The following is a 27,456-nucleotide window of genomic DNA, read 5'->3' as shown; positions in this document are numbered from 1 at the left end:
TAAGGCTTCTGTTGTGGGCTCTCTGTATCAGATCACTTGCTCTGGAGGAAGTCCTGTTGCAAGCAGCCCTATGTAGAGGCTGCATGGCAGGGCCCTGAAGCCTTGGACCAAGAGCTTTGTGAATAGACTCGGAAGAAAATCCTCCAGCCTAGTCAAGCCTCCAGATGACTGCAGTCACAACTGACATCCTGACTGTAACTTCATGACAGACCTTGAGCCAGAACCACTCAGCTAAGGTGTACTGGATTCCTGAGCCTCAGAATATGTGTGAAATAATAAATGTTTATTGTTTTAAGCTGATAAATTTTGGGATTATTTGTCATACAATAGTAAATAACTAATACACTACTGTAGCTAAAGTATAAACTAGCTGGAGCAGACATAAATGAACTATACTACACTCATCTTTTTCCTTGCTATGCTAATGTACTGAATGTTTCACAACCTTTACCTCTAATTTCTATATCTCATTATCATTATCTGCTTTTATAACCTGGGTACAGCATTCAAGACCACTGACAAAAAGCAGAGGCACAAATATAAAATATTAAAGAGAAAAAAAAACACAGTCACAAATACACTGCAGTTCAACCAGTAAGTTCTTTAGCTAAAACAGCAATTCTCTATCAAGGGAGGGAAATGAGTGAGATTTCAAAGTATAATCACTTTTATATTTAGATTTTATCTTAGTGTATGATGATTAATTGTGAATGCTAATAATACCAATTATAGGAGACTATGAGATTTGAAAATCCAGTAACATGAGGCACAAGTAAAAAAGGTTGAGAAATACAGCCCTATAAAATCTCTAGTTGTGTGCGAGTGTGTATATCCTTTACAGCTGTTATGGACTAGATATCAATTTTTGGCCCTTAAAGATATAAGTACGCTTTTCAATAATGGGTTCCTCATGCCTGTTTACATATGATCACACAACAAAGATTACAAAATAACTTTTAGCAAGGTATTAAAACTAATATATATTACACCTTGATAGAGACCTAATGAATGGCTTTTATCTACACTTGTCATCAAATAACAAAATTAATCTTAAAGTTATTCAAGGATAGTTTTGTACATCCACTTGCCTTGTGTTACTGTCCCATGTAAACATGCCTGTTTTCCTTACCAGACCGTATAATCACCGAGTGCACGGCTGTAGGGATGTTGTCTTAGAATAACTTGTATAACAAGGACAGAACCCTAACTGCAGCTATTCAATACCCCTGTACTCTATGGGAATGCCTTCCCAGAAAGGGGGCCCATATAGCAAAGTCCCTATGGGGAATCGTTCTTCATGTGTTACACTGGTATCACTTTCTGTTCTCTTCAAATTCCCTAAAATTATGACCAGTTTCTGCCACAGGATCTTCCAACTATCAGTCAAATAACTGTTGGTCAATCGTTCTAGAGTGAAGTGCTATTTATGATGTTCTTAGTAATGTCAAAAAACCCTACTTATCCGTAATTGTCTATTGGTCTTTGTTTCCTCTACCATCTCCTTGAAAGTATGTCAGGCCACACACCATAAATTTATATTTTAGTATTCAGATGAAACCTCCTTTTTAGCTTCTTTGAGACAGTTCCAAGATTATCATTTGCTGACTCTTCATTAGCCATTTTGGGTCAAAACTGAATCTACTATGGCAGACAAGAAGAGCCCCAGAATTATTTCTTCTTAAATCTAGGCTTTGCTCATAACACTTAAGTGAAGGCAGAGGGGACTTCCTAAAAGAGAAAGAGTAATCTTTCTGCAAATGAGTCAGTGGTTTGTTGCCTAAACACTATTCGGTTTAACAAAGAGAAAACCTTGGTTGCATGGAGAGACACCACATAATTACAAAAATAAAACAGTATCAAGAGGAACAAATATACACAATCATTAAAATAAATTATTTTTCCAAAGCCCGTCTTTATGGTCAATAGCATTACTAATTATTCTATGTATTGTATTGTACATGAAATCATAAAACATCCTAAGAAAGCAGGTATTAGAACAGTGCATAAGATTTAAAAGCCTCAAATAATCAAACTCACACATTATAAAAAGTGGTTTTCATCCTGTTGGTACCTCAACATACTAGAGGATATGACAACTTCCTTGCTGGCAAAGAGAGGAGCAGGGAAGATGTCTCTCAGGTATCACTTGCTCCCATTAAAAAGAAGGCAATATCAGCATTTCAGAAAAACTGAGGTATAGGCATCTAGTTTCAAACAGCACATATGGGCACATGCAGTTAGGAGTTGAAAACCACTGATATAAATTAGTAAAGAATGATCCAGAAATAACTGCACCTTGCAATGAAGGGCCTGAAAATATAATTTTTAATAGAATCAGAAAACATGATAAAAAGTGCTTTAAGTTAGATTTAATAGTGCTGAACAGATGAAGTTTTCTCAATCAACCACAAAGATATCTCTAATCATCTTTTGTATTACTACAGAATTGACATAGACACCTTGCAATTGCTTTTCGTATATTAAGAAAAATAATGAGAAATGCTCATATACTAAGGTTGTCACTTTCAGAAAAATACTTTTGGGGGAAATTAGCAAATTTAAATCATGTGGCTTTAAAGGAGTTTTAAGGGTAAGATTATATGGTCACACAACTAATCACTGGCAAACAAGTACCAGATCCCAGTCCTAGGCTTTCTGCACAATGCATTAAGCTTTCTTTCAAGAGTTTTCTCCTTTTAAGAGCATTTCCAGGTAGCGTCTACACAAAACTACCTAAGAACTTAATATATGGTGCATGCTCGAGCCAAAATTTCAAAGGAAGGACTTCCAGTTTCAAGGCCACACAAGTGTGCTGAGGTGGTTTCTGAAATGGAGCAGTGTTTGTGAAGGACCACTGGGCTGGAAATCAAGAGATCTAGGGCTTGCTGTTAACCTAGTGTATGACTCCATTCCACAGGCAAATCTATTCATCTCTGCATTTCTTTTTGTTTTTTATTAAATGGTAATAGTGCCTGATCCTACTTACCACACTTAGCTTTTAAGTGAAGAAATGGATTCATCTTAAAGTATGAAATGTATTATTATTATCATTACTAGTCTAGCCAAAAATTGGGAACTGTCTCTTAATAGTAGTTATCTCAAGTTACCCTATTACCTAATTTCACTATGGTCATTTTGTATTTCAGTTCCCTAAGGATAAATCTTAACCTTACAGAAAAGTGTTATCACAAGCCTAACTGCACTAGAATAGTATTCTAAGTACATAAGGAATTAGTGCTTCTAAGAAGGAAACAAAGGTTAAGGCACTATTATTCCAGAGATTCCTGTTGACAGAGTTTATATCTTTGAGAAGTTGACGGAACCGGATCCCATGTGAATGAATGGTCTGTGTCAGTGAGCCCATAACTTGGTTGCCCATAAGGATTACATGGAGAGAGATTTTAGAAGGTAGATTCCTGGGTTGACTCAAGACCTACTGAATTAGGATCTGTGGAAAAGTGAGAATCCATTTTTAAAGGTTCTCAGGTCACTCAGATGCTATGCCAGCTTGTAGACCTCTCCTTCTCTTTGATATCTGAAGTGTGGCACTTGCACCATCAGCTTCTACACAATCCGGAAGCTTGTTAGAAGTAAGGAACCTCAGGTTCTACCCCAGATCTACTGAATCAAAAACTGCATTTTAACAACTCTCTGGGTGAATTATACACATATACAAGTGTAAACAGCACTGCCTTGATTTCTTCTCTCCGGCCTATTCTAGGAACTTTGTTCTTCCTCCCAAACAGTAACAACATAAATCTACCCCTATCCCAATACTAAAAATTCCTTAGAAATAAGGAAAATGAAATTCTTGCTGCCTTAATTAAACTCTACCTTTATAAAGGTTTAGTAAGAAAAACTACTTGGAAGAAAATGAAGCAAAAATACTGTAACAAAATTACAACTTGAAATCTTATTTTTCAATTTTAAATTATCAACTGTATAAAGTATACACTTACAGTTTATCTCCGAGCGTGTTTTTTCTTCTCTCACATTTCTACTTGTTGAATGAATTCTATGTGGCACGGCAACAAGAGGCTGAGAAAGAACAAAATCAGTGACATGTGGCATTTCATAATTAAGTCACAGTCTGGTCCACAAAACTACTCAAACATGAAAAATGAGAACAAAATACAACTTTTTCATTTCTCTATACATTTAAAACTGACAGTAAGAGAGTTTTTAATATTTTGACAAACATTTTTAAGGTCAATTATAATTTGACCTTGAAACAAAACAATTATAATTTTCCCCAATGATTATTAAGACTGCTTTGTAGGGTTTTCAGCTTACATGGTATCTTTATGGTCCTGTACCACCAGACAAATCGAGGACTGCCTACATATTGAATTATTGTAGAAGACTTTAAAAAACATAAGTTTTTAACAACAAAATTAAGCAAAACAAAAAATTCTCCCCTAGTATAATTATAAGGTTAATAATACTTCGTATTTCTTATGTTTTATGTTTTATGTTCCTAGACCTTTAACGAAAGGACAGATTGCTTATTTAACCACGGCTGTATAAAGACTGCAAGCTAGAACAATGGTGAACTGATAGTAAGCTTCTCTCTGATTCACAACAAGCTGTGACCATTTTTCTGAGACAATCTGTGACCACTGAGAGAGCTATCATTTCTACAGCATCGTCAATGAAATTTACTCCATTTTAAGTATCTTCCATAACGCCAGTCAAGTTAAGGCTATCCACTTCAGTTTTAGACCCAATAAAAGAATTCTGCCATGTCTAATAGAGTGTAAGGTGCCACAATTATTAGCTGACCAAGGAATATTAAACATGCTAACAGAAGTGAGGCTTCCAATAACATCAATGCTTCCACACAGATAGAGTTATTTCATTCTCTAGCAACTGCACTAGCTCATTTTTAAACATAGTGGATAAGTAGGAGTTTAGTAACCAAAAAGTCAATCTTATACTTCTAATAACCACTAATAATTCATGAAGTGGCATAGTGATTCTTTTTGAGAAGAAAACCAAATAGAAATTTTAAGTATATCCTAACATCTTATTTAGGTGCTTTCCACTGGCATTCTCTTTTATGGTGGACAATTTATTTGGCAACATCTCAAATGACTACTTTAAAATAGCTCCAGTAATTTCAACAAGTAGATTAGATGATTCTATCTTTGCCATTTTCAGATAATATGTCTATAGCTAAGAAGAAAACTCCAGCACATTGACTTCCCTAGGAGAGACAAAGTTGAAAAGAGTTCATTGTTCCCTCAACAGTTTATTTAAACTAGCTTTATTTTACATAAACCCAGAATTTTAAAAAATTGACTTTGAGATGTACATACATATATATGTATGTGTTATATATACTAGTTAGTAAAACAGCTCCTACCTCAGGATCATCATCATCAAAATCATGGTAAGTGGAATGATCTGGATTATTCACTTTATCCAATAGTTCAATTGCCAAAGATCTTGTCAAAGGTTGTGTGACAAACGGGTGCTTTAAAAAGAAAATAATATAGTACGGAACAGTTACTAGAAATCTCACTGGATGACATTTTTATATTTTGAAAAAAGATATAGTTCAGTGCAAAAATACCTGTAATAACTTTTCAGCATTAGGTCTTTTTTTGGGATTTTTGGTAAGTGCCATTTTCACAAAATGATGAAAACTATTTGACCTAAGAAATTTAAAAAAGTACACTTTTAAATTTCAGTTCTTTTTTTGCTCATGACTAAAAAGTAAATAACACACAAGTACTTACCACTTCATTTTATCCTTTAGTTTAGGAGGCTGAAAATTGCTTTTTGTCATTAGAAATAATGCTCTGAAAATCAACAACAAATTCTATTATTATTATTCCCAAATAAGGTAAAGCAAGACTAAGAATATTATTTGTTCATGACATAAATAATACTAGGGAAAGGAGACCTGTTAATTTAAATATAGGGTTCTACCATGACACACTGACCTCATTGGGTGTAAGTCAAACATAGGAGGCTGAAGCTCAGCAAGTTCTATGGCAGTGATCCCCACTGCCCAGAGATCACAGAGCTGATTGTACCCCCCTTTCCTCTCAACGGCTGCGACTTCTGGAGCCATCCTGAAGAAAATATTCCAGAAAAAAAAAATCTTATGTTTATTATAGTTTTCTTCATATTTCCACCAGAGGCACATGGAACTATCACTAAGTTGAGATCTACTTAAGCCTTGATATCTAAAAAATAAGTATGCAGTACTTAACAGGCCCACCTATCCTAAGATCTCAATATCTCATAAGACTCTCTATCTCAAGCCCCTACTGGTGATTTGTTAGTATACTATTTGCTATAAAGGTTTATAAAAGTTTACGATTGTGAAACAGCAATATATTCCAAATTTGCCCACACCCCAATCTTTCTTCCTCTGTACAGCAAAACTCTATAGAGAAATAACATCTTGTAGTAAATAATCTATAATTTTTAGCTCTACCTTCTTAGATCAATAAACTATATAATCTGGCTTTTTACTGTTTTCACTTGACCAAAACTATTTACTGGAGCACCAGTAATCTTCATATAGTACTTAACTCATATTTACCATAAACTTAATTGGCATTTTTTAAAGTTTTACTATAATGGTGCAGAAGTTATGAAAGTGTCTGCTTTTTAAAAATATATTTATTCAGATGAAAGTTGCCCAAACTCAGTATTTTGTTTCTTTTAACTTTCTTATAGTCTTACTCTAGTTATACCTCCATAAATTTGTATTTGACTGATTTAAATGATTATATTGATTTTCAAGTATCAAGATTTTAAAATCCTTAAAAAGTTTTGAAAATAAGATAAAAATCTCAACTCTTAGATATCAAAAGAGCGATTTAAATTAGTCTTACATATATATATTTGTAAGTCAGTGAAGTTAAAAAAACAAAACAGAAAAACTCCTCTAACTTTCATATGCTTGGTCTTCAAATCTTTTTAATCTTAAAGTAGCTCTATTAATATTTGAGTTATCATAAGAAAAGTGAACTGCAAAGTATGTCAGTTCTAACTTTATGGATAGCTAGATTACAGCTTAGCTGGTTCTTAGCCCCTAAGAGTCCCAGAAAGGCTGACCAATAGGATTACAAACTTATAGAAGCAGGGCTGAAGTTAGGACTAAAAACAAGTACATTAGAAAGTGTCAAGTCTAAAAAATGAAGTTAGTCCCCCAGATTCCTCCTCTCATCCATTAAAGCTCAGCAATTGCTCCTTCTCCATCTCCAATGGATAAAGACTGTGAGAAACTGAACAAGAGAGACTTCAGACTCAATAGTACCAGGAACAAAGGAGAGCAGGTTGGGGGCAGTAGAAGTCCCTTATCTGTAACAATGACTTCCCCAGCTTCTTTCACTCGCTAAGTTCTAGTAAACACCAGGTTTACATGCTACTTCCCAGGCATATAGAGCTATGAATCAGTTTTCAGTGCCTTGCTCTTCAATGTGAACCAGAAGATAAGGACTATGAGTCGTCTAAAGGAAGCCTCCATCAGGAAAGCTTGAGACTGAAAAGTAGAGAAAACTTATAGAAAATAGAATAAAAAATATTTTTAAAAAGTGAGAGAAAATTTAAGAAAATTAATGGATTAATCCAAGTGGCTCGAGATATAACTAATGAGATCCAGAAAGACAGAGCAGGAAAAAGTATAGTGAAGAAATTTATCAAAGAAATAGTACAAGAATACTTCCCAGAACAGAAAGACATGGATCTCTTGATTAAAAAGTAAAAATGCCAAGTCCAACAAATAAAAGTAAAAATTACACCCAAAAAGATTCTGAGGCACATTATCATGGACTATCAAACCGCTACAAATGACTCTTGGGGGCAGTTACATACAAAGACCATGCATCCTCATGGCATCACACTTCCCATCAGCGTCAGAGAAAAGACTAAGAGCAATACTTAAAAAATTCCAATCTAAAATTCTATATTCATCCGAATTATCAATTAAATGTGAGGATAGACAAGCAGAGTCTCGAAAACTTTACTCCTCAAATTTCTCAGGAAGTTAGCAATATCTACGAGGGAGTAATTCATGAAAGAGGAAGACTTGGATTCTAGAAAATGGATCCCAAGCAGAAGATGAAAAATTCTCAGGAAGAAGCTATGCAAAAGACCCAAAGAACAGACAATTCAGATTGAAATAAAAGAGAAGAGGACTCTAAGAAGGATTGTTATAAGAAAAAAACAAAACTAAACTAAAATCAGGACTGACAGATAATTTGATAGGCTTTATGATATGGGAAATGATATACAGGCATCTTACAGAACTACAAAATGTGAAAAGGTAGAGAAGTCTTAGCCAGAGATTTTAAAAAAAGCAAATTAAAAATGAAATTATTAAATATAAGAAAAAAATTTTTTGAGGGTAGCAAATGTAATACTAGTATAATAACTGACTCAGCAAGTACATTGAAAGGATAAGATTTTGGATGATGAATGAACAGAAGTAAAATTTTCACCTATCAGAGCACAAAGACTATAAATAATAACAGATAACATTAGAGATGGCAGAAGACACAACTAGATGTTTTTATAAGCCCCCTTAGCACTGTTTAACTTTAAAAATATATGTTTTACATTTAAAAAATCCAAAAAATGATATATATCGTATCCTAAATATGAGAATAAGTCATCCAGATTATTGCTACCCCATGGCTGATGAGGCAGTCTAGGAGGGCACTGGAGAAGTGCTGGCACTTAAGCTGAAGGAATGTTAAAACTTCCAGTGTGCTGTTACTTGAAGTAATGGTGGGAACAAAAAAGTTCTATACCTGTCCACCACTATATTTACAATGACTAACAGCATATCTAACAGTAAGTAGTAAAAAACATTTATTGAATAAATAATGAATAATTTTTATAGAATGATTAAAGAATACAGCAGACAACAGCGGACAAATATGGCGAGAAAGGAAGGTCTGTGGAGGCACCTAGTAGGATTTAAGATTAATGAAGCAGAGAGAGGCCAGACCATGGAAGACTCCAAATGCCAAGAAATATGTATTTCATTTGTATGCAACCAAGATATGTCAAAAACTTTTGAGCAAAAGGGTTACTGCTGTTGGAAGGGGTAATGTAATGTTGAAAGATTAGTCAAAATATGGACTGGAAACTGGTGGAGATAGATATAAATAAAAACACCTGTGAAGACACATGGCTATGTGCAGGCTCTTCTAGCAAAGTGAAGAGTGAGATTCTAGCAAAGCTGAAACTATATCGAGGTTCCCTAAAGACATATCAATCTTTAGAGACTTTTCCAGTCAATGGAAATTGACATGGCAGAATATTCTTTGGCTGTGTAATCCAGCCATGAGACTATATGCCTAAATTACTTAACCTACAGATAACCTTTTTGGTCTGTTTATCCTAAAATTTTTGACCATTCAATCTATTTTTTAATAATTGCTGTATTCAGTGACAGAAAAAAATAGTTAAATTATCAATTAAAATACAATTACCAATATGGTGTACCAATGAAAGACTTCCTTTTGGCAATTGTAGCTGTTATCTGTGCAGATACTCCAAAGTCAGCTATTAAGAAAATGAGAAACATTTAGAAAACTGAAGGTAAAATTATTAAAGGCAACATGAGAAGAATTGTTTAATTATTTGCATTTAAACTAATTTCACAGAAATTGAGATATTCTCACACATCACATTAAAAATTTTTACTTTAACAGACTACCACAAAAATATCACAAAGAAGTCTGTGTATGTACTATAGCCAAATAGAATATATCTCCACATGAATCAAATAACAGCAAAAGTCAAGACCAAATAATTTTAATGAGAAGAGACAGCTGAGAGGATCTGACCTGATGGGTTTAATAATAAATTTCAAATTCCCAGGACCTGAAATTTAAAAAATACACTAGAAAGGACCTTAAGTAGTAATATATTCCTTTCACTTCCTGTCACACCCATAATGACTGACATCAAATAAATCAATAAATCTATTGGTAAAGCTATCTAGCTTGAAAAGACACCCAATACATGGAATCTAAAAAACAAAATAAATGAACAATCAAAACAGAAACAAACTCATAGATACTGAGAACAAACTGATGGTTGCCAGATTGGAGAGGGGAGTTAGAAGGTTGGGTAGAAAAGGTGAAAAGATTAAGAAGTACAATTTGTCAATTATGAAATAGTAATGGGGATGTAAAGTACAGAATAGGGATTAAAGTTAATAATATTGTAATAAATACACATGGTGCCAGGTGGGTACTGGACTTATCGGGGGGATCAATTTGTAAGTTATATAAATGTCTAACCACTATAATCTACACCTGAAACTAATATAATATTGAATGTCAGCTGTAATTGAAAACTGTAAAAATTAATTAATTAAATAAAAGATAGCCAAACAGAGTATTCCCAAAAACCTTACCTTAGCAATACATTCTAATACCAATACCAATCACTACAAGGAAATTAATTTTTACATAGGATTTGTTGCTTTTCTTTAAGTATGTTAAGTTATAATATTTTCTAGTTTTTTAATGATAGATTCTAAGTCCTTATCAACTAAGATATATGTAGGATATCTTTGAGGGAGGCACATAATATTGACACAAAATATTAAGCTGCTGATAGGAACTGTTTACTAAGCCATCAATAGTTTTTTGATTTTCTTGTACTTAGAGGCAGCTTATGAAAATTTTATTATAAGTTAATTAGATACATACTTTTAAATCTATTGTAGGCTATAGTTTTACTCACTTTTGTAAGATAAATATTATGCATTTTTATTTCTTATAGTAATATATAGTTTGAAATACTGTTTTATATTTATTAAATATTTCATTTACTATCTAACAGATATGACTTGGTTTATAAAACTTCTATACCGTACATGTTTCCTATCTTAAACTTTCAAAGTAAATTTTTAAGGTTCTGAATTCTATTTTAATCATAACTTGATAACCAAAAGTTACAATGTGAAATAAAGTAACATTCAGCATTGAAATTATACTCTTATATAAGTAGTACTGTTATTTTATTTTCAAAGGTCATATAAAGAATGTAGGATTTGGGGCATTATTGATTTTTTGGCTTTTGTTTACCCTGTTTTCTCGTTATGATGTAATTATGTACAGATTTCTTATTAGAAGTCACATTCCTGAGGTTAGAGGTAAAAGAATTTTCAAAGGCTATTATTTCATTATATTGTTACACCAAATCTGTCACATGTGAAGGGCAGACTCAATCTCCACTTAAGAGGAACCAAATAGAAGGAGGTTACATATAGCCCACACTGAGATTTCCACCTAAAAATACATAGATGCTGTTAGGGGAGGGGAAACCTAGTCCTACAGAGGAAAATATAAACTTACTAGTTTGGAAATAAATTTGCACAAATGACAAATTTTAATTTACTTACCCAATTTCACATGACCGTTATCCGTTAACAGAATGTTGGCTCCCTTCAAAGTGAGAACATTTTAGTTAAAGTAGTAAACGTTTTATCAGACAGCACATGTAATATACATATTTAAAATAAGTGGCAGCTTTAGACCTAGAAATACTTAAAATTTAAAGTATAGCTTATTAAAATGTTTAATTATATCCGTAGAAAAGTTTACTGTCCACTTTTTAGGCAATTTGACTTTATAAAATGTTCTGCCTTGCAAAAAGCTGCTATCAACATAATATGAACGTTATTATGAAAGTAATATATTAGTTTTCATCTAAATGTTATTTTCTTACTGATCGAACACTGTCACTGCACTAAATGCTATCTTACATTGGCATTTTCAACTCCTTGTATTATATTTTAAACTTGATTGTTATTTCCTGTTTAAAAATAAAAACAAATCTCCAAATCTTCATCAGCTAAACGAGTGCTGGTATGTAGACTATACCTTGCTGCTTAGTATATGAGATTGTCTATACTTAATTTGTCTGCCCAGAGTTTAGAATCATTCAGGATATAAACAACTAGCCACAGGCCTACAGAATTAAAAAGTCACCTGTCTGCATGACTGTGAGTAACAGAAACTATATATTGGTCTGTGTCTCCAGTTCCTGGCACAGAGCTCCTGAAACTCTTATAATTCTCTAAGTGATAAGAGCACTAGGAGCATCTTTTGTTCTAATATTTGGTCTTTGACCCCAGTTCTTGACAGAGGACTTCTGAAACCTTTAATTTCCTGGGAGATAGGCATGTCTTCTGTTCTAATGAAGCAACTCCAGGTGGGCTCCTGGATGATGGCTGGTCACTGGAAAGACTAAGCCATGATTAGAAGCCTAAAATTTTCAGCCTCGCCCTCATTCTCTGAAAAAGGGAGAAGAGCTAAAAATGGAGTTAATGATCGATCATGCCAATGTGAGGAAGCCTCCATAAAGTCCCAACAGCACACGGTTTGGCAAGCTTCTGAGTTGGTAAACCCATGTGGAGGTGCTGGGAGAGTGGTGCCCCGGAGAGAGCATGGGAGCTCTGCACTCTTCCCACAGACCTTGCCCTATGCGTCTCTTCCATCTAGATGTTCATCCGTATCCTTCATTATCTCCTTTAATAAACTGGCAAATGTTAAGTTAAAGTGCTTTCCTGGGTTCTGTGAGCCTCTCTAGCAAATTAATCAAACCCAAGGAGGGGGTCTTTGGAATCTCCAATCTAGAGCCAGTTGATCAGGAGCTTGCAACTGGCATCTGAAAGTTTGTGTGTGTGTATATGTACTGGGGGGTGAGGGGACACAGTCTTGTGGGACTGAGCCCTTTAATCTGTGGGATCTGATGATACTCCAGGTAGACAGTGTCAGAATTGAGTTAAATTGTAAAACATCTAGTTGGTGTCAGAGAGAATTGCTTGTTGTAGGGAAAAATCTCCACACTTTTGGTGACTGGAAATGTCAGAAGTGAAATGTTCTGTTTGAGTAGTAAAGACAACTCCTAAGAAAGAAACACATAGTTGGGAAGAACTGGGTTTTTCTCTAAATAGAAAGGAAAAAACCGACTTTTTTTCCATTATAATGACCTAGTAGCATTTTAGCCACTGTTGCTTCTTGACCTAAATTCAAAGATGATAACTACTTTATTTTCAATAAGGAAGTAGAAATACTGTCTTCCAAAGGCTTTCTATTTATTTTTAACTTTTCTGCAATTTTTAAATGAGCAAACAAAAGTAAGCAGCCTCTTTATTAGTTCAGAGTGCCATCAATTGTGCAATTATAATCTTAGGGAAAAAAATACAAAGAAAGCCCCTCCAGCTCAAAACAGAGAAAAAAATAACAGAAGACTGCACACCTTGACATTACTGCAGCTCTATGGAATAATGAGAGAAACAAGAAAAAGGAGAGAAAAGGGACTAGAGCTTGGATTTTAATTTGATCTAGGCCCTAGCTATCTAGACTTCTGTCAAAGTCTTCAATTTGGTCATTCTCTAGCTCCACATTAATTTTCTTAAATTATAGCTTATATCATGTCATCTGCACCTACGGCCTTCGATGCTTCCTACAAGCTACCTACATCCTTCTCTCTGATAACTAGCAACCAGCTCTGGGGTTATAGCAATGAATAAGTTCCAGCTTTCATAGAGTTTATAGCCAAAGAAAGAAAGAAAACCTAAAAATGAAAACACACACGCACGCACACACATGCGTGAATGAACCAACAAATGATTCAAAGCCAGATAGAGATAAGTACTCTGAAGACAAATAAAGCAAAAAGAAACAGCCTCTCTAAGGCTGTGATAGCTAAGCAGAGATCTGGAAGAAGTGAATGCAGAACCATGTCATAATCTGGGAGAAGAATATGCTAGTAAGAAAGAACAGCAAAAAAAGTCCTGGGGCTAGAATGAGCTCAATATATTCCAAGAACAGCAAATATAGTGTGGCTGGAACAGAATGAGTAAATGCAGGAGTGTGAGATGAGGTCAGAGTGAAAAGCAGAGGCCAGATCATGATCAAACTTGCAGGCCATGGTAGAAGATCTGGATTTTATACAGAATATGATCAGTGGTTTTATAAACAGGAGGGTGACGTGGTTTGATAGTAAAAGATTGCTTTGATTGCAAGGTGGAGAAGTGGCTGCAGAACTTCTCAAAAGATGAAGAAGAGGAAGACCAGTTAGAAGGCTATTACCAAAGTCCAGATGAGATACAACACACTGGTGGGCAGTTCAGACAAGGGTGGCAAGTGTAGTAATGGTCTGAATCTACTGAACTGGGCTCAGGCTCTGAAGTCTGGCACACAAGTCCTTGCATAACGGAGCACTAACTACCTGGCCAACTCCATCTCCTACTGCTCAAACATTCTCTTCTTTTCAATAATGTAATGCTTTTATCCTTTCTAAAATGATCCCACACTTTCTGGCATTTGCATTTTTCTCACATTGTTCCCTCTGCTTAGAAGGCACTATGACCTCTATTTCTGACAAAAATCCGTCTGTCCTTCCAGATCACCTAAGTACCAATGACGTAGAACCTTTCTGACTTACTCAAATTCTTCTGATTTCCTCTGTCTTTGAACTTCAAAGCTCTTTGCTTACGTCTTTTAAGTGGTTTATGAAAAATATTTAAAGGATCTCAGCTGATGATCTGAGAATCCACTGAAATTTCATGCAAATTTGAAGGCATGGGCAATAAGGACATTTTCTGAAGAAAGCGTCCATGGCTTTCATCAGAGAATCAAAGAACAACATGATATCAAAAAAAAAAAAAAAAAGTTAAGAACCTTTACTTCTGAAGAGAAAACTTCAGAAAACAAAATGGGGAGAGAAGAAGTAAGAGAAAAGGTGAATGAGAAAGAAAAATTAATGAAAAGAGAAAATATCTAAGTTGGGAAGATAGCAGTTATTTCCAGAAATAGCTCCAGAGTCCTGTCACAGCACTTGGTTTACCACAGAGCTAACCAGCACGTCCACTGCACCTGTTCTCTGTCAGTTCAATGAAAGACTATCAGAAAACATTAAGGTTTAATTTATCCATTTGGATACATTATTAATGATAATTCCTTAAGATTGTCAAAGTTTATGATAATATTCAAAGCATGAAACTTCCTAAAAACCATAACTTGATGAAAGCTATGAATCTAATTTGCATTTTATAAATAAGTAACTACAAATATGCTAAAATGGGTTATTAAAACATTAATCCACAATTGTACATGTTAAAAGGGTAGATTTTATGGTATATAAATTGCATCTCAATAAACTTGCTAGAAAAAAGTAATAAAACCCTTAAAAGTATCATTTAATTTTATCATAATAACATATTTCAGATAACAAATTCATCCAATAAAACAACCAAGACAATTTTGGTCAATCGTTTGATCAGAGTATTTAAAAATAAAGAGAGGGCCATTAGGTTAAATATATGATGTATACCTTTATATCTCTGTGCATTTTTCCTTTACTGTGAAGATAGTATAATCCCTAGAGTTAAAAAAAAAAAAAATTAAACAGTAGTTTTTTTATTTACTCATTACAGAAAGTTTGGTGGAAATCATTAAATTTATCTTACTGAACAAATTAGTAGTTGATAGTTGGTCACAGGGATGGGGAGCACGGCAGAGGGAATGCAGTTAGCATTAATATGATGGCTAGGTGGTGGGCCAGGGGAGGGAGGGAGCAATTGGGGGAATTGTTTTATGAACTATATAGATGTCTAACCAATGTACTGTATACTTGAAACTAATTTAAATAAATTTTTTAAAAAATTTATTTTACTGAAATATCCTAATAGACAAAAGAATCGAGAAAATGAAAAAGGCAAAGCTCAATTGGAATGACTAATTTTCCTAAGACAAGTAATTTTCACTAAACTCTGCAAATAATTTGAAATAACTTCAAAGGTACACGTGCAATTAGTATCAGAATGAGTTTCAATTACCATAAGAGTGTGTAATTTTCAAGTCTTTCTTTGGTATTAAGAGGAATATAAAAACAAAATAAATCCACAGCACTTAAACTTTTAGGAGTTCGTATTATCATACTGAAGCTTTAAGGTGCTTATGTGCTGATATAATTTAAATTTATTACACAAATAATTAAAAAATGTTATCAATATTCAAGAGTTTAGTAAACTATTTAATCCTTACTTAATATGTAATACACACACACACACACACACAAATAAACCCAGCTGCATACCAAAAAAGAATTAAAAATTTAAAAAAAGTAATACACAATAATTAAACATTCACTTTAATAAAGAATGTCCTTTTAAATTAGCATTAGATTTACCTGTAGTGTTTCTCTGCTAACATACGCAATTTGTAGTTCTGACAGAGGTCCTGTTACTGTGAGAAGAAAATTAATATTAATAAAATTAGTCAAAGCGTCTTTTTCAAAAGTGACAATGTCTTACAAGTTCCACTAAGCAACAGGCTTAACATACCTAAACAATTCTAAAATGTAATCTCCATTTTTAAAAATCTGATTGGCTCATTGGTACATTGCCAGTGTTTAGAACAGTCCCTGGCATGGAAAGCTGCACAATAAATGTTTATGAAATGAATAAAAGATTGAAATAGTCTCTGAAATTATTTTTTCACTTTTATACCTCACTGATCAATATTATTTCTTAAATGTTAAAAGAAAGAAAGCATGGTCAAGAGGGTTAGCTAGTTTTTATTAAAGCTTTTTAAAATCTGATGTGTTAAAAAACAACTGATGAGTGTATTATGGCCAATTTAAAGTCAATATTTTTCCCTAAAATTATTACCTTTAAGCGATAAAATATATGTTCAATATGAAAAATTCCAATCAATAAAGAAGTTTGGAAAGTAAAGGTCTCTTCCTAAATCAAACTATTAATAAGCATTATCAATAATTTGACCTACAGATTACCAGACAATTTTATGCAGAGATATTTTATGTATTATATATATTTATATATATATCACACATAAAAACCTGCCCTTATCACTTATCATGGACACCTTTCCACATCAATATATATAACATAACCATATAGTAGTTGAAAATATTTCTCTGTGTGCATCTATCCAGTATGGAAAACATTTAAATAGTATTCTCTTTTTCACTATTAAATCTAAAGTAAAAAAATGTTAGGTGGGAGAGATTATTCTACAAATTAAATTAAATTCCAATGATGAAATCTTTTGTTAGACAGTGACCTACACCAAGAGTAGTGGAGTGCAATGGAAACAGTAAAATTCCTATCCAAATAGCTTTTTAACATGAGCTGTATTACAATCATCCCTTAAAATTACTTAAGAGGCCTCAAACTAGTTCTATATAAAAAAAGAGAAGATTTTGCAAAATACTTGGAATTGGACATCATGAACTATTAAGACATTATTTTATTTTACATTAATAGAAAAGCACACCTCCGAGCAAAAGAATAAACCTACTCTGCAGTTTGTGAAAGGAAACTATTAACAGAACCAAAATAAAAGAAAGAACAGACAGTAAGATTGCTTATTTTACTTTACAAGTCTCTCTTATATACTTCTCTATTGAAATCCCAATGAAAAATGTTTTAATAATTTTTTAATTCCCCAGAATCCAGCATCTAAGACAGTAAACATTCAATTGATGCTTCTTAAATATATGAGAGCAAAATCAATTATCTTTGTATTAACACTACTCATTTATCAACTGGATAGTCTTTTAGTTAGTGTTATCCATCAAAGCCTTGCATGTCTTCTACAACTCTGAATTTGAAATTTCAAATAAACTATACATAATATGACTTCATTAGAATTAGCAATAATTCAACTGCATATAATTTTCCAACTTTTCAAGCAAATGCTCCTTTTATCCATATATATCTGAAATACCTTTACGTAACCAAATAACATAATGATAAAACATACTATTCATTCCTCATAACATTAATGTTTTAATATAGTAAATAACTATTTTATTAAACTTTGGTCTTACCATGATAAATATCCTGCAAAGAACCACCTCCACAAAACTCCATGCAAATCCAAAGTTTATCTCGCCTATAAAGAGAAAATAAACATGTAACACATTTTCTTGATAAAAATTGAGGTAACAAGTATTTTAAAGTTACATGCCATAACCTTGAAATGCCACATAAATGTGGTATGCTAAGAAAAAGCTACTCTCTATAAGTAAATGAATTACTTATTATAATGTGTTACTATAACTCAACCCAAGATTTTAATCCTTAAAAATTACCAGTATTAGGTTATAAAGATATCAAGCATATCTAAATGAGAAAATTTCCCTTCTGTTAAAAACTTCCCCATCCCCAGTTTACCATCTATCCCCATGACAGAATTATAAAAGTTAAATGTTAATTAGAAGGCTCATACCAAAAATTATGTAGAAGATTCATCACAAAATGGTAATACATCTGAAAGTCTACCCTTGGACAGCACTCTCATCAACAACACAAAATGTAAACTTAAATCCTCATATCTAGATTAAACAAAGATCTTTACAAAATAATATCTGTTAAAATTTATCACTCACTTGCCAGCATTTCTTTCACACTGACATTGTGAGATAGTCATATGAAAAATAATTAGCAAAGATTTAATAGATTATTCCTTTGTTCATTCCTTTGTTCGATCATTCTTTACTTCATCTCAAAACTGAAACCAGCAAGCTCAGTCTAATGCAGAAAAGAGACTGCCTTAATAATGTCTGTCTGTCACCACTGTATGCACCGCGCACAAAATATCCAGCAAATGAAGATTTGTTCCATAAGTGAATGAATGCATGAGTGACTTAAAGAATAAACAAATTGATTAAAAGGTCAGCAAACCATGGCCAGCGGGCCAAATCTAGCCTTACTGCCTGATTTCGTACAGTCTAGAAACTAAAAATGGTTTTTATATTTTTAAATGAGGGGAATCAAAAGAATATTTCTTGACATGTGACAATTATACAAAATTCCAATTTTAGTGTCTATACAAAGTTTTATGGGAATGTAGTCACATTCATTTATGTATTATCTGTAGCTGCTTTTGTATTAAAGCAGCAGAGTTTAGTAGTTGTGCCAGAGATAAACCCACAAAGTTCACAAAGCCTAAAATATTTACTATACGGTCCTTTACAGAAAAGGTTTGCTGACCTCTGGATTAGATTATAATTTGATTATTACATAATCCAAGCATGTATATCATTCTGTGAGAACCCAGAAGTAATAATACCTAGGAAAATCAAGAGAAGATTTTAGAGAGGAGATAACATTTGAGTTGGGTCTTAAAGTAGGAATTCACTGAGAACCACTGCTCTAAAATATTTTCACATTTGCTGTACATGAATCTTTCATGTAAAATTCTTGTCTCATGTGTTTAATCACACAGACAGCGAGGACTTCTCATATCTTACAAAAACTGTTTGAATGGATGTTTTAGGGTCTGCTTGGGATAAAATAACATAGACTGTTTAGTAAAGTACTTGGAATATAGCACATTAAATGTAAGCTGTTTTCCACTTCTTTTGTTATAATTAATCTTACAGAATATTTGTGTGAAGATATAAATAAATAAAATTGACTTTTTACTTAAGAAAAAAAACAGGAGATAAGATTGATGACATGACTTCTTACTACAGTCACACTAATCATTACTTCTTACATATAAGTGCTCACTAATTATCTGAGTAATAATTTATCCTAGATGTTTGCTGGGAATTGATGACTGACATCAAATATAATAGTCTTTATTTTCTAGAAATCATCTTTTGTTTTCCTATCCTTTAATAATGCTTTTCCTATCCTTTACAGTTTGAAAACATTCTCCTTGGTAGAGAAAAATGGATGTAGAAAACACGTTTTCTGCTTTCTAATCTATTTTAATATTACATCATCTTCTACTTGAAGTTAGTCCATCCTCTTTTCCAACCTTGCTTAAAAACATACTTTTCTATTCATTCTACATGACTGTCCAAAAATTAGAATTATACACACACACACACACACACACACACAACTTATATATACTTTTTAAGATGTCTAAAATACTTAACCTCTATAATATTATATTTAGTTAAGTCTGCTATTATCAAAAAAGCTTGAATCTTCAGAGTTTATTAAAAAAGAGACTTTCATCTATTCCACGAATATCTCTCCTATGATGATAAATCTGCATTTGCTTTTGGTCATTCACTAACCCATCTGCCTAACAGGGAAGGACCTGAGTCAATCAGCCTATTTTATGCCGGCCAATAAATTATAAAGTCTTTGCCCTTAGGTATCTGAATTAAAATAAAATTACCCATTGAGGTATATATTCAATGTATCTCTATTAATTTCCTGACTATACAAATCCTTAGAATTCTTTTTTCTTATACTGTAAAATTACCTTTCTGTCCTATAAGGAACAGAAAAATAAGTATGAGGGGAAAGTTCACTATTTTCATCTTCTAGTTTGATGTTCACTAGAGCATACAGAACTAATATCCTAATAACTATTTCACTGAATTGAAAACTTACAATTTCTAAAACACACTTTTAAATTTTCTCACACTTTGTAACACAGCACAGACTTAATACTGATTGAACTATGTTTTTTTATATGTTTTGCCCAAATATAACAAGAAGTAAAAAATAAAATGTCAGCAAGATCACCAAGAATCAACGGCTCTAAAATGCCCTATACTGGTTGTACAGGACATATAATTAGGCACTTAATAAACATAGGCTTTTAATGATACTGAAGAGTAGAGTAAGGAAGGCCCTGTTAAGAATGCTAGGTACTGTTTTACAGGAGCTCGGTCTCAGTATTTCTTGGAGAAGTGAGCATAACCATCCTTTCATAAAATAGGCTCTTAAGTTTAATTATATTCTGGTCATCTGTTCAGTAAATTCATAGAGTAAGTCTGATTTCAGTAGTCAAATCAGATTAGCACAATTTCTACAATTTTTTGTCTAAATTTGTTACAATAGGCTATAATGGCAACAAGATAAAAAGAAGAAAAGTGACTAGGAACAGTATATATTTTAGAGAATTTGTACTAAGTTCAAACAAATAAATTCCTTGCCTTTTGCAAAATTATTCAGTATTGAGAAAGAATCCAAGAAACCATGTTCCCTTTGAGACTAAATCTGGCCTTCCAGGGTAAAGATTCAATACAGTACACCAAAAAGACAGCTGACTTAGGTATCTGGAGAGTCAGGTTTATATCCCAGGGCCAACAATGAGTGGTTTGATAACTTGAAGAAGTCATTTATCCAGCACTCCATTTTCTCATCTGTAAAAAAGAGTGGGCTATGTAACAAGATCTCTTAGTCCCTTTCAGCTCTAATGCCCTACAAATCTAATCATTAGTATTCCATACTCCAAATGTGGTTTGGTCTGGACTTTAGGGAATAAGGGAAGACTCTCTATAGAAGAAAAGAGCTAGAGAAAGGAAGGATTAATTGCTATTCTCTATTATACTTCCATTTGCTTTCATATTGCTTTCTTCAGCTATACCAGTTACAGAATAAAATCATCTATTCAAGCTGTATTTTTCTATTTTACATCACACAACACCAAATGAACATAGCTCTACTGAAAATGACCCTAATTTTATCTCTTTTACTTTGGTTTCTGGGCAATTTTGCTCTTTGTATTCTATTTAGAGTAAAAGAAAAGTACCTTTAAAAAAAAAATTTATCAGACTATACACAATACATACATTTGTACACTTTTGTATATGTACATTATGCTTCTATTTAAAAAGTTTACTTAAAAAAAGGATATTAAAAATATAGTCAGAATACACATTTCCTGTATAAAAAGTACATATTTTAAAAATTGTAACCTCAAATCAGCTAACACAGCATGTCTAGAAGTGAAGGTTAATAGGCATGTTACTAAAGTCTTTGCCAAGACTTATCCACAAAAATGAATACAATCCAAAATGAATTCTGCATTTTGGTGGTTAACGAGATCATACAGATTCTACCTAACCTATATGAGAAGAAGGTTCTTGCCTTAAGTAACCCAGGAAGTCAAATGTAGAGTTTTAGTACTGGGGTTTTTTTTTTTCTTTTGAGGTGTGGGGAGAGTGTAGAGGTAAGGGGTGCTAGTAATCTCCATTTGGTTGGCTCTCTTTCAAGAAAGAAAGAAGCTAAGGAAAAGAGATATGTCAGGAGCACAATATCACAGGAAGAACTAGGACTCTACTCTGCTGATAATTTGAAATGGGACTGTAAACTGTATACTTAATGCTAAACTCCTCAAGCATCTTATTCGTAAAATGGAAATAACAGCTATCATAGAGTTATCACGGTTTTGAAAAGATCAAATGTTTAATAATGTTGTTGAAAAGATTAAATGAGACACTTAAAAATGATACTTAAAAAATACTAAGAAGTAGTAGTAGTAACAGTAGTTAACATTTATTGAACAGTTCTTATGTTCTAAGCACTGTTCTTAGCACTTTACATGTATTTATCCATTATCCTCATAGCTACCCCCATCATGTAGCTACCATCATCATCCCCATTTTATAGATGAGGAACTGGAGGCACAGAGTGGTTAAGTAATTTGACATAGGTCACAAAATTAAAAGTAATGGCGTCAGGATTCAAGCTCTTGAATACCAAGTACGCCATTGTCTCTATGGCAAAAACGACATGCTCATCTCACCACACCATTTAATGGATGAGGCTATCCTAGAATAATAGGTTAGGCTTTGGATGGTTCCACAGTTCTAGAAGACTGAGACTATGTTTAAGAAATATCTTAGATTAATGTCTCTGGGGAAACACAAAAACTCTTGAAAAGACCCATTCACTCTTAGGGAAAAATATTTTTTGTAAAGCTTCTCCCAATTGAGTCTAGGCAGGTCATTCTGTTAGAACCAGTAACAGTAAAACAGATTGTTTCAAAGTGATATTTTTAATATATTGGAAGCAATCAATTATTTGTATCGCAAACTTAACTGGTTTTAAGAGATTGTTTCTTTGTGCCAATACAATAACTGCCTGTGCTGGGTTCGTTCCGTAAAATAAAAATTGACACAGAAACTATCAGGTTACTGTTTGAACCACTCACTATTAAACTAGTTGGGATTGGTTGTTAAAGAACCCATTTAAAATGTTTAATAAACTAGGGGGAGTACCTATCCCTATGTGAATTACAGTCTCCAGTAAGCCCACCCTTTCACTTTAACGAAGGTGGGGCAATTAAAGCCATGAGTGGTTAGAATCAAGAGATGATCTGGTTGGCTTTTCACAAGCTGGAAAGAAGAGAGGGCAGAATTACCCAGTCTTTTCCACATACTATGTCCACATCAGAAGAGTTAAAGTATTTTGTACCTGGATCATATGAGAATAGGAGCTGCAGTAAGTTACATCCTTACATATCTTACAGTATATCAGAACAAAACTGAAAAGTTTTTTTAATACCTAAGAAAACATTCTCTCAATATTCAATTCACAGTTGCATATTGAAGTGAATGGGAAAAAAAAAAAAAAGATTTTACCCTGAGGTCTTCCCCTACGGAATATGACCTGAGGAACCTGGCCTGGTCTTGCCAAACCAAAACAAGAGGTGGCAAATTCAGTCTTTCTAAGTTCACTTAAGGGCCTAGAAAAATAGGAAGTCAGTGAAATAATTATAGTTCCTAGTCCTTTGGACAAAATGAAGGGAAAAGATGATGCAATACTGAGGCTAGAAGCACAAAAGGAAAAAAATTTTCTAATAAAAACACAACAGGAAGAGATGCTCCTGACTTTCTAAATTCACCCAAGTCTAGAAGAAAGGGGCAGCAGAAGGGCAAATTTAGATCTCTAGTCTATCACAGGAAGACTAACCATAAAAGTCAGTTTTTACTTGTCAGCTTCGTTACTGAAACCACATCCAGAATTCCCAAGAGAATAACAGACAAATGTGAGACTATGATATTAGTTACAGAATTAACATAAATGGGGCATAAATAAAAATTCCATTCACATGAAAATATCTTTAAAGCATGAGGAAAACTATAAAACATGAATCAGAGCAACTTTATTTTGTTAAATGTTATTAGGTGATGGAATTACGTCTCCCTTTTCAAAAGGGAGACAAACAATGTACCTGAGATAGCTTCCAAAATAAGCGACTATATTTGGGTGTTTACAGTCTTTCATCATAATAATTTCTTGCTGCACAACTGCAAAGTCTTCTCCTAGAATAAAAAAAAAAAAAAGCATGTTGAATATTTAATGGGTAAGAAATTTCAAAATGTCCATTTATTTCAAAACATAATAAATGTTGATATTACTTTTAACAACAATTTCAGTCCTACCTTGACAGAAAGTAAAATACAGTAACAAAAAGCATAAACTCTGGCCCCAGACTATCTGGATTCAAATCTCAACTCTATTCTTTACTAAGCTATGTGAACTTGGGCAAGTTACTTGACCTATCTGTGCTACCTGCTTCCACTGTAAAATGAGAATAAAAATAATAATCTGTCTCTTAGGGCTGTTGGAAGAGTTAAAGTAGCTTACATATGTAAAATGCTTAGAACAATGCCTGTTTGTGGGCCATCTGCTAACTCAGCACTGCTAGAGTGTAGGTAAGCCTGTTGGATTTACATAGAGCCTGTGGAAGTACATTTGACATTCTTGGTGCATAAGAGTTTCTGCCCTAACTTCAAAAAGAATTACTTCTTTGTGCTACATTTATATCACAAATGTTATTTGGTAAAAAAGGAAAGAGTGACGTTTATTTTTTTTCCATTGAATTATCTGATGATTATGTCCAAGGCATAACAGTAAGGGCTACATAATAAGCACTTGCTATTATTACTATGATACCTTAGAAATAATCACCAGATAATTCACTAGAAAATATACATCGCTCTTTTCTTTTTTACCAAATAATATTTGATATAATTTTAGCACAAAGAAGTAATTCTTTTTGAAGTTAGGGCAGAAATCCTAATACATCAAGAGTGTCAAATGTACCTCCACAGGTTCTATGTAGAGCCAATACTTTAGCAGTGCTGAGTTACCAGATGGCCCACAAACACAGGCTTATCCTGTATTTGAATGCTTTATTCCAACTTCGTTGCGATGCAAAATGGGACTGTATTTGAGCCTGGCCAGAGTATTAGCAAATAATCTCTCTTCTACTCCCTCCCTGCCCATTCTTCAAAATAAGATCTGGCAATCCTATAGCAGGGTCACATGCTGTGGCTCCTGAATGAACACCTGTCAATGGGAGAAACAGAACTGGTGTGAATGCAAATGTGGTAAACCAGAGATGATGCAGAAGGAAAACAAAGTAGCTTTGTATCACTAATTCAGTTTTTAAAATATTATATGCTATGAATAGTCTGATTAAATATATCTTAGAAGCAAAGTAAAAAATAGAAATCTTCCAAAGTACTACTCAAATCATAAGCATGGAGTTTTTAGGATAAGCTCTGACATTTCTGGCCTTGGTATCTGCCTATTGTAAATGTAACTGAGTCTTGAAGCAGCCCAACCATGAACCATTTGAACCCAGTATTGAAACTCATCTAATTGCCCAGTTACAAGGGAAGAAGTAATGGATAACAGAGGGTGTGTCAGGTTCTTAATTTCTGCGATGCAGTGTGTACAAGACCAAAGATCTCCAAAGAGAATGGAAAATTTTTATGCCTCCAAAATTTCAGAAGAAAATCACTGAATAAAGATCCTCTTCTGAGTTTACTTCCCACCACTAAGAATTCCTGATTTTCAGTACCTTAAGAAAAATTCAAGCTAAAAATAATGTCATATGAGACTAATACCAATTTTCAAGGATATCCTCAATATTTTGAAAGTTCCAAATTTTGCTTTTTCATCTGCCTCTCAATTATACTTTCTCCCAATCTGGTGAAAGGGTTACAAGAAATCAAAGTTTATCTAGTCAGAGTGAACCCTAAGACTTTAGTCTGATAGTCAGACAGCAGCTCTTCCTAGGGTACCGTCTAACAGTTTAGTTGTCATCTCACAATCTCAAAGGGAATCAGCTTTAAAATAAAGTTGACCTGCAGAAAACACTGAAGAGAAACAAGAAAATGGGAGGAGAAAGGCACGTGATAACGCAATTAAGTTACTACATATAGCAAGCTGCACCTGCCTGTGTAATTTTCAGATATACCTATATATAACTAATAAATTCCCAGTATCATTAAGGCCACCTTGAGTTGTGGTTTGCTACAACTGTAAGCATCACAACTTCTACAGTGATCTTTGTACATATCACTGCTCTTATGATACTGCATCAATGTCTGTATGTCTATGTCCTCACTAGAATACTAGTTTCTCTAGTACTGGATTATGCCTTACTCATCTTTGTATCCCTAGCACCTAATATGTGATTAATAAAACTGATGCCTTAACAAATCTATGATACCTCATAATTCTTCTCCATAATGACTCTAAATCAGAAATATCTGCTTTGTTTTAATTTCATCCAGTTGTTAGCATGTTTTATACAATTAATGGCTTATTTGCTACTCCTGTGCTTTCTACTGAAACCTATGAGTTGCTTTAAGTCTTCGACTACCTCTTTCCCATGAAATGTCAATCCAAAGTCCTTTTCCCTAGTAAGTCATCTCTGTGTGATTACAATAGCAGACAAATAAATTCAACATTTTTGTGGGGGAAAAAATCCAAAGAAATAATCCACAACTCAAATTTTAAAGGTAACTGAAAAAGGTAGAGATTGGTTTAATATTCAAAATACATAAGGTAGAGATTTGGTTTAATATTCAAAATACATAACTCCTACAACTCAAAGGAAAAAAAATGAAATCAAACAAAATAAAATCCTGATCAAAAAATGGGCAAAGGACTTGACATACATTTATCCAAAGAAGACACACAAATGGCACATGGTTATATGAAAAGATGTTCACTGGCACTAAACATCAGGAAAAATGCAAATAAAAAACCACATGAGATATTAACTCACACCTGTTGGGATGGCCATTAGCAAGAAAACAGAAAATAACAAGTGTTGACAAGAATGTGGAAAAATTAAAACACTTGTACACTGTTGGTGGTAACGTAAAATGGTGTAGCTACTATGGAAAACAGAATAGTGATTCCTCAAAATATTAAAAATAAAACTACCATATGATCCAGCAATCCTACTTCTTTTTCAACCAAAAGAAGTGAAATCGAGATTTCAAAGAGATGTCTGCACTCCCATGTTCACTGCATTAATCGCAACAACCAAGAGGTAGCATCAACCTAAAAGTCCACTGATCTATATTCCATTGTATATACATATATAATATTATTCAATTATAAAAAAGAGGATACCCTATCATATGCAGCAACATGGATGAACCTTGAGGACATTATGTTAAGTGAAAAAAGCAGTCACAGAAGGATAAATACTGCAAGATTCCACTTATGTGAGTTACCTAAAGTAGTCAAATTCACAGAAACTGAAAGCAGAATGGTGGCTGCCAGGAGCTGGTGGTGAGGAGAGATGGTGAGCTGCAGTTCATCATGCTTATAGTGAACAATACTAATACTGTACGATGCATTTAAAAATTTGTTAAGATGGTAAATCTAATGTTATGTGCTCCCCGCCCCCCACCCACATACACACAATG

At 33.5% G+C, this 27,456-nt stretch overlaps 1 protein-coding gene across 5 annotated transcripts in view; it reads right to left on the bottom strand.

The window, feature by feature from the left end:
* The window catches only part of MAP4K3 (mitogen-activated protein kinase kinase kinase kinase 3), a 137,845-nt gene that overhangs the window by 51,894 nt on the left and 58,495 nt on the right, over positions 1-27,456 (bottom strand). For all 5 annotated transcript variants that reach the window (XR_005658287.1, XM_039887342.1, XM_039887341.1 and 2 more), the window contains 11 exons: positions 23,952-24,042; positions 17,848-17,912; positions 16,183-16,238; positions 15,325-15,372; positions 11,384-11,426; positions 9,459-9,531; positions 5,949-6,080; positions 5,742-5,804; positions 5,576-5,657; positions 5,366-5,476; positions 3,960-4,038 (listed from right to left, as the gene is read on the bottom strand). Coding sequence is in view for 4 of the 5 variants with exons in the window: in XM_039887342.1 (XP_039743276.1) it covers positions 3,960-4,038; positions 5,366-5,476; positions 5,576-5,657; positions 5,742-5,804; positions 5,949-6,080; positions 9,459-9,531; positions 11,384-11,426; positions 15,325-15,372; positions 16,183-16,238; positions 17,848-17,912; positions 23,952-24,042 (843 nt within the window). In the remaining variant the exon portion in view is untranslated. The remainder of the gene's footprint in view (positions 1-3,959; positions 4,039-5,365; positions 5,477-5,575; positions 5,658-5,741; positions 5,805-5,948; positions 6,081-9,458; positions 9,532-11,383; positions 11,427-15,324; positions 15,373-16,182; positions 16,239-17,847; positions 17,913-23,951; positions 24,043-27,456) is intronic.

This window comes from Pteropus medius, unplaced genomic scaffold, assembly GCF_902729225.1.
Source record: "Pteropus medius unplaced genomic scaffold, Ma_sr-lr_union100, whole genome shotgun sequence".
NCBI lineage: Eukaryota > Metazoa > Chordata > Mammalia > Chiroptera > Pteropodidae > Pteropus > Pteropus medius.
This window is presented reverse-complemented; position numbering and strand designations above follow the sequence as displayed.